Consider the following 15,990-nt stretch of genomic DNA (forward strand, 5'->3'; position numbering starts at 1 on the left):
AGGGATCTTGATCTTATCCCTTCGGGATATGATCTTATTCCTTCTAAGGGGGGATCTTGGTGCGCCTTGACCAGGGGTGTGGGGCCTTGCCCCCACTACCCACGTCCATGGGTCCCCCATGCAGGTGGGCCCCACTCCGGAACCTTCTAGAACCTTCCCGGTACAATACCGAAAAATCCCGAACATTTTCCGGTGGCCAAAATAGGACTTCCCATATATAAATCTTTACCTCCGGACCATTCCGGAACTCCTCGTGACGTCCGGGATCTCATCCGGGACTCCGAACAACATTCGGTAACCACATACAAACTTCCTTTATAACCCTAGCGTCATCGAACCTTAAGTGTGTAGACCCTACGGGTTCGGGAGACATGTAGACATGACCGAGACGTTCTCCGGTCAATAACCAACAGCGGGATCTGGATACCCATGATGGCTCCCACATGTTCCACGATGATCTCATCGGATGAACCACGATGTCAAGGACTTAATCAATCCCGTATTCAATTCCCTTTGTCTATCGGTATGTTACTTGCCCGAGATTCGATCGTCGGTATCCAATACCTTGTTCAATCTCGTTACCGGCAAGTCACTTTACTCGTTCCGTAACACATCATCCCGTGATCAACTCCTTGGTCACATTGCGCATATGATGATGTCCTACCGAGTGGGCCCAGAGATACCTCTCCGTTTACACGGAGTGACAAATCCCAGTCTCGATCCGCATAAAACAATAGATACTTTCGGAGATACCTGTAGTGCACCTTTATAGTCACCCAGTTACGTTGTGACGTTTGATACACCCAAAGCACTCCTACGGTATCCAGGAGTTACACGCTCTCATGGTCGAAGGAAGAGATACTTGACATTGGCAAAGCTCTAGCAAATGAACTACACGATCTTTTGTGCTAGTCTTAGGATTGGGTCTTGTCCATCACATCATTCTCCTAATGATGTGATCCCGTTATCAACGACATCCAATGTCCATAGCCAGGAAACCATGACTATCTGTTGATCACAACGAGCTAGTCAACTAGAGGCTCACTAGGGACATATTGTGGTCTATGTATTCACACGTGTATTACGATTTCCGGATAATACAGTTATAGCATGAACAAAAGACAATTATCATGAACAAGGAAATATAATAATAATACTTTTATTATTGCCTCTAGGGCATATTTCCAACATCCACGTGGTTCACCTGTCTACCCCAAGCTCCTTGGACAATATCTTGGAACCCATGCATTTTAGTCCAAAAGTTTTCAAAGCGGAAGCACTTGTTTCTCGGCGGCCCTTTATCATTGGCAAGGAGAAGAGGGCAATGGTCAGAGAGCGAAGATGAAAGAGCATGCAGAAGATGTGTGCCAAATTCGATGTCCCATTCCTCATTGCAGAAGAAAGAGTCGAGCTTGCTCATTGTTGGATCATTTCGCTCGTTGCTCCAAGTAAATTTCCGGTTTTGCAGGTGTATCTCTTTAAGCTCACATGCATTGAGGGCGTTGCGGAAACGAACAATTCGACTCCGATCAACATTTGCACGGTTTTTGTCTCTAGCTCTATATATTTGGTTAAAGTCACCGGTGACCGACCATTTGTCTCCAGTGGGGGGCTTCTCCTGGGCCAGCTCCTGGAAGAAGGCGTCTTTGAGGTTGCTTCGATTCGGGCCGTAGACAGATGTTAGCTTGAATGAAGTGCCTGATGAAGCAATGGTGACTTTGGCAGAGAGGAAAAATGCACGGAAGGACACATTCTGGACGGAGACAAAGTTCTCATCCCAGAGAAGCAGAATGCCGCCGCGGGTGCCCAATGCCGGACGTTGAGCAAAGTTCTTCAATCTGTGCCCTCCCAGGTGGGAAGCAGTGAAAGGGCCGACCTGCTCGAGCTTGGTTTCTTGAAAACAAATGATATGACAGGGAGTGGCATTGACGGTCTCGTAGATGGCAGCGCGACGATCAGGACAATTTAAGCCTCGGACATTCCAGCTAAGAACACTCAAGTTTTGATCTAACATTGATGAACTCGGATTACATCAGAGGAGCAGACCCAAACATGATCAGCTCTAGGCGTATCGCACAACAATCCAAAATGAAACAAAGCATAGCTCAACAGCCAGCAACAGATGCAACACACATCTAAGGGCACCTCGCCAGGGCAACAGCTAGCCGCAGCCCTCAAGACCAGCAGCAAGCAGGTGTACAACATGTATTTCAGGGTTGTAGCTAACATGGAGAAGGGGCAACATCAACTGGGACTTGCACCAGTCCGATCATGCCGACACGCCGGCAATCTCCTCGGCCGTTGCCTGCAGTTCAGGGCCAGCCTCACCTCCATGCTCCAACAGAGCATCTTCAACAACCGTAGCAAGGTCACAGTCAAGGTTGAACAGAGCCCTAAGGGCTGAAACAGCTATGTCCGGTAGCCTTCCCTGAAACATCTCAACGAACTTGCCAATGGCGTCTTCCGTGAGTTGTTGTGCTTCATCTATGATTCCCATGCGCTGGCACAACAGCCTCTCGGCCATCTGCGCCACAGGCATTTTTCTGTTCTTTGCTTGAAGGCGTGGGCTGCACCTGGTCGTGTTGAAGCCAACCACACCCGCAAGTGTCTTCCTCCTGTTTGCAGGCCGGTGCGGTGGAGTGGAGCTTGGCACAGGTAGCAGCGGTGGCCGACGGGCAACAAAGAGCGGGGATCTTGGTTGCGGCGTGGCCAGGCTTCCCGGAGGGGTGGACATGGGGATGTGGACAGGGGTGTCCGGTTCCGGCTCCGTGTAAGGCGACCTGGCCACCGTGGGCGAAGCAGCGGCGACCTCCGGTGTTGTGTTCGGCGGGCTCCGGCGCGCCTCCGATTGCGTCTCACTATCATCCAGCGAGAAGGACGGCTGAATCCTGGCGTCTTGGCAGGTACTGGTTTTGCAGAGCCAGCCCATGGCAGAGTTGGTAGTCTCGATCTCGATGATGTCCTGAGCGGTGGTGCGCGGCGATGGCGGTGGCGAGGCCATGGCAGAGCTAGAAGTCTTGATCTCGATGATGTCTCGAGAGGTGGTGCGCGGCGATGTCGAAGATGAGCGTCTGTGGGAATCCAGGGTGACAGTAGCAACAGAGTCTCGGCATGACGCGTCAGGCGAGCGGTTGTGCGTTCTGATCCATGCTCTTCGGCCTAAAGCAGGGATAGGGCCGGGCACGCCGTCGGCCAACCTCCCAGTGGCTGCCTGCGAGCGGGGAATTGGTCTAGCAGGGCGCATGCATGTTGCAGAAGAACTAGGCGGCCGTTGCACGGCGGCCGCAGGCGACGCACGCGTAGGAGGAGGCGGTGGTGGCGTCTTCAAGGGGTTGAAGCAGGATCTTGCGCGGTGGCTGAACTGACGACAACGAAGACCGCTCCAACGGCTCCGTCTTGAAAGCCGGTAGCTGCGGGATTGGGCCCTCCACCAGTACTTCGGCCGCACTGGCAACCACCCCTCCTCGGTGCTGGCCACGGGCGGAGAGGGAGGCGTGGGGAGCTCGGGGCTTGAGGGGGAGCGTGGCCGGGAATTGAAGGTCCGGCTGGACGCCGATTTGATGCAGGGGCGATAGGCGCCATGAATAGCCGGCGGGGGGGGGGGGGGGGGGGGGGGAGTGGAGTCCAGCAGCGTCGCATTGATGGCGAAGCTGACCCTAGGAACGGCAGCCGGCACAACCGAGGCAGCAGCAGAATCGCATGGATTCTCCATCGGCGGCGAATCCAGGACAAAGGGGGAGCTGGATCCAGCAGCCAACCTGAGCGGCGAGGCTGGATCTGGCGCCGCCTGGGAGAGCTGCGGAAAGAGCGACCGCACCAGCGCCTCGCGGGCGAACCTCGGGGAGGGGATACCGGGAGGAAAGGCCGGCGAGGTTGAGGAGGGCGGGCCTGGGGCGAAGCTGGCGGCGGCGGCTTGGGTGGCTGCGGGTGCCGGAGCGACGCGTCGCAGGAGCTGGGGAGCGTTCGCGAGAGACATGCTGCTACGACGGGAATCATCACTTTGGCGTCGCCATCTCCCACCCCATGGCCTCTTTTTCGTGCCCATCACCGGCAAGCACTTTACTTCCTGCCCGGCCTGTCTACTGCTTCCTTTTTCTCCTCCTTGTCATAGCTTTGGTAGTGGTATTCCTCTGCTTTTGGTACACCAGAATTCCCATCGTACCTACCTATCGGTCCCTCGTCCAGCAACCCCCCAACCTCAACCTCAGCGACCTGATCATGCAGAGGCTGCAGGTAGCTCCACCTCCACGATTTGGGTCGATCTGCAAAGACGGCTTAGTAAATTGTTTCAAAGCTGAACTTTCTTTCTACAGTGTTTGTCTGAAACTTCACCTGATCAGCGGATTCAGAAACACACTTATGCAACCATGGCTAGTTCATTCATTCTGTTTGAGTTGCTGGACCAATGGCGCATTTCACTGTCCACTCTATCCTGTGCAGACTACTGAGAACTACACAAAGGGAAGCAACGAGACAGGTAATAACATGGTGAGCTGAACAATTTCCCATTCCCCCCATATATGTAAGAATCAAGAAAAACTTGTCTTTGTACAGCTATATTTTTAACCTTTGTAGACATCTAGTACTACTATTACACAGTAAAGTAACGGCCCCTTCTTTGGAGTACTACAGCTATATTTTTAACCTGAGGGTGATCGTCACACATAAACGACCCTGCAAGAATCACCGCCCTCAAAATCTCCACTAGCACTATCCTGTGCACCCAAAAAAAAGGGAACATTCCTCTAAGCTGCTGCTCTACGACGACGAGCTGTCCTCGTCGGACGAGCTAAGCGGCCGCGTCTCATACCGGCGAGGCGGCAACGAGGTGCCGGCGCTGACGCGGAACGACTTACCGGACCCCATCATCACCCGCTCCGGCGTCCTGCCGACGTCCCGGCACACACGGTCCAGTATCAACAGGAACTCTGTCACCACCATGAACACCCTCAGAGGCTGAGAAGGCTCCTCCATGTTGCCATCGCCATGGAAGTACTGCGTGGTCTCCTTCACGCGCTGCAATGCGCTCCTCTCCGCCACCTTCATGCTCCCGATCTCCGCCTGCGCCCTTCTGAGGAAAACATCCATCGACTCGAAGAACTTCGCGCCGGAGCTTTCCTGACGGGCACACGTCTCCCTGAGCTGCAAGACCAGCCTCACTTTCTCGAGGTCGGTCGCGAGCCTCAGCAGGTTGCCGCTCAGCGTGTCCATCTCCAGCGTGGCCGCCTTCCTCACGTTTGAGAGCTCGCTGCTGAGCCCTGCCAGCACTTTCAGGCCGTCCTTCTTGAACCGTTCTTTGCTGGCACTGCCAGTGCCAGGATTGCTTTCTGCTTGGTCGGAGTCGAAGCCTTCTGACCGGATGATCTCTTGAACCACGAAGTGGAGCAGTGTCGTTTTACCGTCGGTCGACTTGATGTCGGCGAGCTTTAGAAGCGTGTCGAGTTTGAAGGCCCTCGCCTCGCCTCGATTGGTACCGTCGTTCATGCGGTTCCCAGTCTTGAGAACAGCGTCCAGCAACTTCAAGAATAGATTGCTGCTTCTTAGGTCTGAACAAGCTGCCTGAAAATGCATATTTGACATTGGCCTGAATATTCGTAACGTCCGTAATAGAATTTAAGAAGGATCTGGCACAACACAGTGAAGTACTTCGAGACACAAACTGGTACGGATCCTAAGACAAACAGAACTTAATAAAGGATGAACTTCAACAAAGAGTATTGCCAGATGTTTACTTTGTGAAGCATGAAGCATTTATGATTGATTTATCTAACAAAAAGAAAATATAAGAGGAAGTACTGTAAAATGCAAATTATAAGATGTAATCATCAATTCATCATAAGCTAGTTACCTCCATAGTTCCAAAAGATTTCCTTAAATAATTCACTTCAGCATCAAAGTTTGCTCTGTAAAGCATTGCATCCACTCTCTTGAAGGCAAAAGGAACATTAAGGACATCTTTTAGAAAGCGCTCTGCTGGATCAATTATTGATAAGTCACCGCTGTAATCTTTCAGCTTTAACTCTTCTTCTTTTGTTGGTGCCATCTTAGCTAGTGTTTCATACAACTCAGGCTTATCTTCCAGATTTCCTGTTTATTCATGGAGTCAAAACTGTCATAATTCAGATAGCCAAAGGGTCAATAAAACAAACTTCAAACATTAAAAATATAAAAAATAATTAATTTCAGGTGGACTTGACTTCCTGATTTAAACAACATGCCAGAAGGAGGATTTACCATTTTAGTATTTATGTCAACAACTGAAACAGGAAAAAAAATGCATTGCCAAAAGGGGGATCATGAATGCAGTCTGAAGTCTGAACATTGCTGTCCATCTCTTTTCTTTCTAATGAAAAGTCACACCTTTAATACAACATTAAAATATCAAAGCGTTATACTATATTACACAAGTAGTACTGAACTTTCTATTGTGTCATGTAGCACATGAGTTATATATATTCGATGCTGTAAAGAGTGAACAGTATTCTTGAAAGCTGGATTTATGATAAATGTACAGATGAGATATGTTGGTTGAGCACAATAAAAAAAGGTTGTAGAAAAAAGTTTGTTGGATCAAACATTCATAGATAACGTCATTGCGAAAACAAAATAAGCTAATGAATGTTTCCAAGTGGCATCATAACCAAAACAAAAACAGAGTAATAGGCCCACTACAATGTCACCCACAGCATTATCCTTTTCTACAGAAGGTTCTCTCTAACAAAATAAGCTCCCGGCTCTTAACAGCGCCTTGCTAATCTTTCTAGTTGATGTAATAGACACACGGAAGACACCTCATAACAACGATACACAAACTAGCGATGTAACTCATAATACACCAGTCACTTTCAGAACCAGCTATGGGGCTGAATATGTCTGAAGGTGTGCATGGCCAAAGGACCTCCCACTAAAATCCTGGAAAATGTATGCTACTTCTACCAAACGACAAATTGAGCAGTGATCATATCCCGACAACTCATATGTACTATTGTCCAAAGAAATAACCTCACAATTATATTTTATATTTCATCAAACTAATTGCAATCTACGAAACAAAAATTTGAGAGGATCAAACGAGATTTTCCACCGGCAACAGATTAAGTATGCAATAATATTCCAATAGATTTAGCATTCAATAATATCCCTAAAGGACAATAACGAAAATGATGCTTCTCCGACACAATACAAGAGAATAGTGTTTCTCGAGAGAAAATAAAAGAGAAAAGTTGACAAGAAGTGATGAATAATCTGAGAAAAAAAATTCTTCAATGAAGGGACAAATCAAAATTAGCAGGGAATGACTTCTAACTTTGTACGTTAAAAAAATGCAGAAATTCAAAGCAGCTGACACCTCATTCACATGAAACAATTAATAATGGTAACTGTATGTGATACCAAATCGAAAATATACACATCATATATCCCAAGGTAAAGGTAAAGCACTTGTGTCTTGTCAAAAGATGCAGATCTCCTCTCCAATACATGTCCTAATCTGACGCACAATCTTACTATTGCCTAAATTGACATGAGCAATGATGATATATCACTGATTGTTCACAAAGATATCCACACTAACTAATCAAGACTTAACCACAGAAGAAAGAAAAATTATGCGTTTCTTTCATTGGTCAGATGCGTGCCGCGGTCCAGGCCCTCAGCTCTGGAAACTCAACTATCCACCAACATAAGCTTATAAATGCAAGAATGATCCTTGTTGGAACGCACTGCATCCAGACGATCTGATCGTGAAAGCAACATCCCACCCAAGAAAAAATCTTGAATGTGACAATTGAGGTCAAAAGGCAGGACAAGTATAGGAGCCTTCACTATCGGCTCACATCAAAATAAAAGAAAAGGTGTCATGTAGGGAAGTGGGAAGGATTCCCCGGTATGTTAGGAATGTATATTAGTTAGGTGAGCAACACGACAACCGCTGGATTGCTCATGCCCGATAATTATACGGGTTTCAAGGTATAGTATATGCGTATTTGGTGAACATGGTGACGTGTTTCGCCAATTCGAGCGCAAAATTCCTGTGTGAAACATATGACTAGAAAACGGTTTGATGAGGCATGTGAAACGTGTGACGCGGACCTTCTTATAACCGATGAACACAACAATGGCTTGCAGTTCATGTATCTAGTAAGTTTCCTGATCACCATTTGGAAGAAAGAAAACACGGGACCAGCTTAATCGTAACACCGGTTATATTCTGAATGCGAAAGTTTTACCAATTCAAGTAAACCTGTCAGGGTGAAAAATTTCCAATCAATCCTTTGCAACCCTCTTATGTAGCACTGGTATGGGACTTGGCATTGTGGACCAACCAGTGGTCTCCAATCATTTGCCAAGTTGCTGAATGTACTTGGTTCAGCAATAACTAGATTGTACTCATGCACTGGCATGGCATGTGGCCACCGGAATTGCACAAGAAGAGAACAGAAGACAGAATTGCAAACGCCACAAGGACAGTTGTGGTAGGGGACCTGAACAAACGGGAAGTAGAAATAAGAGGGTGCAAACTCACCGTGCATGAGTGTTCTGATCACCTCGTCCGCGGTCACATTGAGCGCCTTGAGCATGATAGCCACGTTCTGCAGCCTCTTTGGGTCGAGCAGCCGGCTGTGCTGCTTCCCTGGACCTCCTCTCGCTGCCGTCTGACCGGAATTCGCCGCGGCGGCGGCGCTGTTTTGGGGGAACAAGTTCTCCATTGCCGCCTCATCCACGCTGTAAATATCACCACACGATTGACAACAGCTCGGTGAGAAAACAGCGAGGTCGCCGAGATACTGTGGAAACAGGAATGGCAGAGGGGCGTACCGGAATGAGTCGGAATTCTTGACCTGGTCCCAGACTGTGGTGCGGCCGGAGATGGCCCGGAGCTTGTCCCAGTGCAGCGGTTTCAGGCTGGGCGGCCGGGTGCTTCCGTCCGGCTGGACGGCAGAGCTCCCGGCTTCTCTGTCTTGGACAGAGGTTTCAGGGGGACTGGTCAGCGCTAAATTTGCCAGGGCGGCAGGAGGGGGCGACTCGGCGGGCATCGGCCGCAGCAGTCTCTGCCGCGGCAACGGCGGCGGACGAGGAGGCCGTAGGCGATTCGCTTGCGGTGGCGGCGCCGCGGGCGCTGGAGCGGGCGGCGGCGGCACCGGCACCGGCGCGGGAGCAGGTGGAGGCGCCACGGGCGGCGGCACTGCATGCTCCAGAATGGTGCTGCGCTGGCTCGTGCTCCGGCTGAATGAAGACATGTTGGTCTTCCGCGCGGTGTAAAACGTTGCCTGGTCCTCGTCGGAGGAGGAGCACTCCGTGCCGGTCATAGGCGGCGTGGCCGCGGGCGGCGGCGTCGGCTGTGCGCCCATCCGTTTCAGCGGCGGCAGCGGGCGGAGGTCAGGGCTCGGCTGCTTCTGCAGCTGGAGAGGGCGCAGGTCAGGGCTGGACCGGTGGTGGCGCACCTCCATCACCGCCGTGAGAGGGTCCAGGTATATCGCGTCCGACGCCGTGGAGCTGGGCGGCGGCGACGCCTGGTGCCGGGCGCTGCTTCCGGCATCACTCGGAATTCTCGCGGCAAGGGCCCCCGCCGGCTTCGCGGCGGCACGGTCGTCCTCCGCGCCTTCCGCGACGCGGCGCCACAGGAGGACGCAGGAGTAGGAGACGACCGCGAGCGCGACGAGGCCCGCGGTGAGCGCGATCGCGACGATGTTGGTGACGCTGGGCGAGGACCGCGCGGGGCTCGAGGTCGCGGCCGCAGCGGCAGCCGGCGGCGGCGGCGCGGCAACATCCGCAGACGCCGGCGGCGGCGGGGACCATCCGATCGGGAAGAAGGGCTGGTGCAGCGACCGCCGCGGTAGACCGCCGTCGGCCGCCGCCGACGGCGACAGCAGCAGCAGCTCGCACAGCACCAGAGCGAACACCGCGCGCGCACCCAGCCTCGTTCCCATGGGCGCAGCCGCGGAGAGTTCGAAACCCTGTAATAATTCTAAATTCCCATGGATTCTAATTTTCGAAACCTTTTTCCGCGTCGCTGCTTCAGTTTCGTTCGCTTTGTAGTAGAAGGGGGAGAAGGAAGGGGGGGAGTGAGGCTGGCCGATAGCGGCGACGGCGTGTGATGCAGGCAAGGCTCGCTTTCTCCCGGATCTCGCCTCGCTGACCTCCGGGTCCCGGCCTCGCGTGGGCCCCGCGAGTCAGCGAGGAGACAGGCGCGACGAAGCTGGGCTGCGACGATCGCAGGAGGAATACTACTAGTAGCTGCTGTGAAATCAGGTGAGGAACGAGGGAGCGAGCGAGCGACCCGCCATTTCGGCGTGTTGAACCAGGTGGTCACACGGAAGCGCAATGAATGGGGAGCCAATGACGCGTCAGCGTCCCGGCTGGCAGTCGTCGCGGCCTCGCCTGGCCAGTGTAGTAGTAGTAGAAGAAGAAGCTGGTAGTAGAAAGTAAATGGAGAGCTGAAGCTGTTGGCGTGTTCGTACGCGAGCGGGTTCAGACTTCGGACCAGACCGCTCGCGGGCCCCACGGGGTGACTACACGAGCCAGGTTGGAGGATGAAACGACGTGATATCTGAATTTGTTCTTGTGTCTATCAATCAATCGGGAAAGAAGAAAAGAAATTTTGTTCTTGCCCGGCCTCGTTTTTCTTCCACCTCATGCGGTGGTGGTGCACTGTTGGCGCGTGGCTGTCAGTCAGTGAGTTTAACTGGCAGGGCCTGTCGGGAAGCGGCGACGACGACGTGGCGCGCCGCGGAGAGATTTCGCACGCGGCGGAAGGAAAAAGAGGAGAGGAATTCAACTCCCGTTTGGTAGATCGCCGGTCGAATCTGGAGGTATACTAGTACGTGGGATTTGCGGGCGTGGAAGAGAAAGATACGATGAGGATCGCATTTCGTCAGTGTCGAATCTGAACATATCGCGAACAGTAATGGGACGCTGGCCAACAGTGCCGTCTCCAGCAGAACAGCGAGCGGAGGAAAAGGCGGGGACGGGCTTTCCGAATTACTTGTCTTGAATTTCTCTAGATACAGATTTATCTAGACTTATTTTAGTGCTAGATACATCCGTGTCTAGACAAATCCAAGACAAGTAATTCGGAACGGAGGGAGTACAAGCCTAGAACAGCACACTGGTCGTGGCCGGGGATCATTGGATCTTGCCGAGATTCGCGGCTGCTTGGGAGCTTCCATTGCAACCACCGACTGTGGGGACGGACGGACATGGCATGAAGTTGTCAGGCTGGCAGCATGACCAAAACCGTCCCGGAAAAAACGTAGGGGCGGCTCAGTTTCCCCGGCGGAAGATGTGCAGGGATCTGACTGAAACTCCCGGTACTATAGCTCACCAGTGCTGACAAAAAGTGGAGTCGTCGAATGATTTCGGTAGAGTACATTCGAGTACAATATACTTTATATCTTATCGGAAACAAAATGACTAATTCACATCTAGATGTTTTGTAAGGAAGTCACATCTAAGTAGGTCACCACATAATAAGAGGCTTCAAAATTTGTATAAAATGTTTTTGATTTTATTTTTTGCTGATTTTGTGTGATGTCATACTTAGATGTGTTATGTCACATCTAGATGAGTCCTAACCACACCTTATCGGAAAAAAGTATAATACTGTATCAGTTTGTCTAATTCACATCTAGAATAGATGTTTTCTAAGGATGTCACGTGCAAGCTCCCACAAATAACGCGGCAACAAGCAAAAAAAAGAAAGTTGGGGCAAAAAATTAGACCACAAACATAGTGAAGACAATGTTATATGTGATATAATTATGTCACATCTAAATATGTCCTAGACAGATCCATACTATATATGGGACGGCCATCAAGACGTACTGATGCAGCCATCTTCGCGGTACCGTCCATGTGAGAATATGAAATATATTCCCACATGTACTACCTCATCTAGCAAGCAAAGGCTGACGGGACTTTCCGGTTTTATTCATTGAGCTTTTGACACGAGCGCTTTTGTCCGCTTCAGCCTTCTTTCCCGTCCAGTTCCTTTCAGTATGCGCTGCGGCTATGTATGGTATACACGCCCTCTGAAGCAAAGCATAATGACCGCCTGGAAAGCCCATCGCCCCGTAGCTATATAGCTCTACCTAAGCTAAGCTAGCCGTTTAGACTTTAGAGACGGACAGACATCAGTGGCTCCGTTTGGTGCGTGTTGCGCGCGTGTGTGCAACGAAAACGGAACGGAGCCGTGCCAATTGGCTTGGGTTGCTAGGAGTGAGTAGAAGAGCACGGGCGGATCGCGATCGTTTCGTTTGGTCTGTCGCCCGCTCATGTTGATCAAAGCTTTCGTGGGCCACCGGCTAACCTGCCGATTTGTTGGCTTCTGCCGTGGGGAAGGATGGCCAGTGGAAGGCGGCAGTTTTGATCCATGCTCCGTACCATACATGCCACCGTGTTGGCGCCGAGCGGGCGGCGGCTAGCCGGCTGGGCGTTCACCTGAAGGCCCAGGCGGTAGAGAGCAACAGTTGGGTTGCGCCGACAGTGGGTGTCGCGCCGCGCCTCAGAGCACCGCAGGAGGAGATTCTTGGACCTCCGGGCTCTTGGCCTTGTATGCTTCGCGGTCCATGCTGTGCTGTGCTCTGCTCTGCTACTACAAACGCTGCGTCAGATGGGAGCCTACAAGCCTAGGATGCGTTGCCGACGTCTTCATATACTTCTACTGTTCTACATTCATTCGGTCCAGTGACTATCATCATGGCAGCGGGTGCATCGACTGGTTAGAATGTGCTGTAGATGTAGCTTCGTCGACATGCATTAGTGGGGACGCAATCACACGGTAAACTATTGCTCGAGATGTGGTTGTTTGGCATCGATGCCTTGCTTTTATAGCAGTCTAGGCAGCTTTGCTACAAGTGGTACGTGGATGGCAAGGGTATTTGTATGTACCATAATATATGTATACTTGTACTAGCATGTACCGTGAACCTTTGTAGCAGCATACTGCATGGAGCAGGGACCATGGGCCGATGGGCGGATCCAGTGAGGGTTATTGGGGCCATGCCCCCCACAAACATTTTGCATAACATTTTTTTTACTAGTGAATGCTTATAATATGTTTTCTCCGTCCCACAATACTCGTAGACCATTTTAAAGTCAAACTATATAAACTTTGACCAAGTTTTCAGAAAAAAAAGTGAAAATTTAGAATACTAAATCTTTATCATTAGATTCATCACGAAATATATTTTCACACAATGTATATTTGGTACTACCTCCGTTCACGGTTACTCTCACCGTCTTTTAATACAACACTGCTTCATATTTTTATGTCTAACTTCGATCATTAATTTACCAACAAAATATGAGTACATGCCACAAAAAGTATATCATCGGATGCACATTTCAAGCAACTTCGCAATGATATATTTCTAATGACATAGAACCCACATTTTGTTTACTAAAGTACAATTCAAAGTTTGACATGAAAAACAGGTATACAAAAACAGAGAGAGTATAACATGTTTGAGATATTTCAATATGGACTACTTACAAACTGAAATGAGTGAACAACCACACTAAAACATGTTTATGTAATCCAATTATGAAAAAAGTTAGAACATTTTGTATTTGTGAATGGATGGAGTATTATAGAAATTGATAAATTTCTCTATAGACTTGGTCAAACATTGCAACGTTTGACTTTCTAAATCATTGTGCACTATATTTTAGAGAAAATTCCTTATATAACAATGTTTTAAATTTTGTTTCCCTATTTGACACTGAAAAACTTAACACAGTCTCTAAATTTTATGTCCTTTATGACACTTTCGTCCATTTTAAGCCTTAGCAGTGTTAAATGATACCTGAAAAGACCTATGTGCCACTCATGTGATAGGTGACCAAAATTTTACGTGGTAGTTTAGCTTTAGGTCAGCAGGGTAGCCGGTACATGGGACAGTATACAACAAGTCAGTACGTTAAAATCGTAGTCAGTGCTTGTACATTTTTTTGTTTGTGAAAAGGCAGTGCTTGTACACGCACGTACACAGCTATTGCTAGGTGTAGCCTAGTGGATATATGCATATACCCAGTCCTTTTGTAACAGTGGATGGGTTCAGATTGAAAAAAGAATATAGATAGGAACGACATGGTCCCGTGGCCATCAATCGCCTCGTGTGTTTGTGTTGTCGCGGAGATAGTAACGGTAACATGCTTTTTTACGGGTATCGCTAGCTTGATTAGCTAGCCAGCGAACATAGAATTCATCAAGCTGCTAGCTAAATTCATCTATTGTGTTGCGTCTTAACGGAACCCTCGGAAAGTACTCGAGCTAGCCTTGTACACCTGTACCACGGAAAACACTCGTCTACAACGCCATCAAGGTCGAGGTCGAGATTGGGATAAAGGCCAACACAAAATGAGACTGACGGATACACATACATATAAATTTTTGATCAATTATCACATGAAGGGCAAATAAGTCTTTTCATGTGTTATTTAACACCGTTATGGCTTAAAAGGGACGGAAGTGTCATAAAGGGCCTAAAATTTAGGCTTGGTGTTAAATAAGGAAGGAAAAAAAATTGAATGTCAAATAGGGCAACAAATTTTAAGACAGTGTTAAATAAGAAAATTTCTCCTATATTATATGGGACAAAGGGAGTATTAAATTAATTTGGTGCGGCCTAAATACTTCAATACTGAAGCCCATAGAAATAGATTACTAGGTTTCATCCGAACAACTATAATTCAGACTTCAGCTCAAAGCCTAATACAACCCATCTCTCCTCCCCATAAATACTATATTCCATGTCTAAACAAATGGCAACACTTCCACTAAAAAAACCATGAAGTTGTTTCTCCGCTTCATTGGAACTATGTGTGTTAGACCGCGGAGGGGGGGGGGGGGGCAATTGCCCCCAGCTATAAACAAATTTCTGGAGAATTTATTGTTGGAGGGCCTAGATGTGGATTTTTTAGCTTTTGACCCTTAAACAGTCATATTCTGTCTTGCCCCCACGACGTCTTTTGTCTAGATCCGCCACTGACAGGGACCTTTGAATTCTATCAAAAAAGGGAGAGGAACATTTGAGTGACGCCATCAAAACAACATGAGACGGCGATTATAGAAAGGAAATTATGTGTTTCGGTACCTTGGAAAATTGAGACGGTATTTTAGTTATGAGTTTTATTAAGAGCACAATCCGCACTAAAAACAAATGATGTGAAAATTAGTTTTAGCGTCAGCAAATCATGTCATGATCCATGATCAAAACCATGTAAGTTCTCTTGCGGATTTTTTTAAGATTTTGTTGATGTATTCGAGCAGGCAGGCTTGATGTAGGGTCGCTGTTGTTTGGTTCAAATGTCGGCGTAGCAATGGAGCAAGCGGTCGAGGCGAAGATACGTTGCCGAGAATCCATATTTCCCGCCCTCGTATGGGCTTTTGTGAAGGCAAATGACAAAGATACCGCTCCTCCTCTCCTCAGTGCACAACGACAAGAGGAATCCATATTACTGACAAGGAAATTAGGGATGCGCCCTTCACAAAAAATCAGGGATGCTAGTTAGGCATGCATATTATGGCACTAAAGATTTTGGTATATTCATCATGCATAGAAATCTAAAAAAGGTGTCCAAGCAGATTGCAATTCAGATGTCCTTTGAAGCAAAGATAAGGGAAATCTCCCTTTTTTTTCTTTGTTCTATTTCTTTTAACAAATTGGTGAGTAGTGGCCCCAAGTAAAATTTCATATTCTTATATTTTTCTCTACTTTTCCATGAACCAAAAAGGCCTAGCACCACAAGACCTCTGATAGGAGAAGGAGAATGTGTCGTTGCCACACAAAAGAAGAAACGGATTTGTTAAGTGAAACTTCTAGAATTCAAATAATTGTTGGTTCTAGCACAACATCTTCTCTCTACGATTCACATGATTCTCAAAGCATAAGAACATGTAAAACATAGGACTGCAGTGGCATGTCATCTGGAATTCTATAGGATTTGAAGGGTGTTTGTTGCTCATAATGTTGGGTTTTTTTCAAAGAG

At 48.7% G+C, this 15,990-nt stretch overlaps 1 protein-coding gene across 1 annotated transcript; it reads right to left on the bottom strand.

Annotated features, from left to right (window-relative positions):
• Window positions 1–4,481: 4,481 nt before the first annotated feature.
• LOC123044364 (formin-like protein 13) lies at window positions 4,482–10,098 on the bottom strand. The gene is made up of 4 exons (XM_044467090.1): window positions 8,818–10,098; window positions 8,525–8,724; window positions 5,849–6,087; window positions 4,482–5,559 (listed from the first exon to the last, which is right to left on the bottom strand). The coding sequence occupies exons 1-4, from the start codon at window positions 9,927–9,929 to the stop codon at window positions 4,759–4,761; spliced, it is 2,352 nt and encodes a 783-aa protein (XP_044323025.1). The 5' UTR covers window positions 9,930–10,098; the 3' UTR covers window positions 4,482–4,758.
• Window positions 10,099–15,990: the final 5,892 nt, after the last annotated feature.

Source organism: Triticum aestivum, chromosome 2B (genome assembly GCF_018294505.1).
Source record: "Triticum aestivum cultivar Chinese Spring chromosome 2B, IWGSC CS RefSeq v2.1, whole genome shotgun sequence".
NCBI lineage: Eukaryota > Viridiplantae > Streptophyta > Magnoliopsida > Poales > Poaceae > Triticum > Triticum aestivum.

Excerpts from the sequence above, each read along its gene's own strand:
- LOC123044364 (XM_044467090.1), bottom strand. The coding sequence starts at position 9,929 with ATGGGAACGAGGCTGGGTGCGCGCGCGGTGTTCGCTCTGGTGCTGTGC. Across the intron at positions 8,725-8,817 it reads AAGAATTCCGACTCATTCCG|CGTGGATGAGGCGGCAATGG; the intron begins GTACGCCCCTCT and ends TGATATTTACAG. Across the intron at positions 6,088-8,524 it reads GATCAGAACACTCATGCACG|GAAATCTGGAAGATAAGCCT; the intron begins GTGAGTTTGCAC and ends ATGAATAAACAG.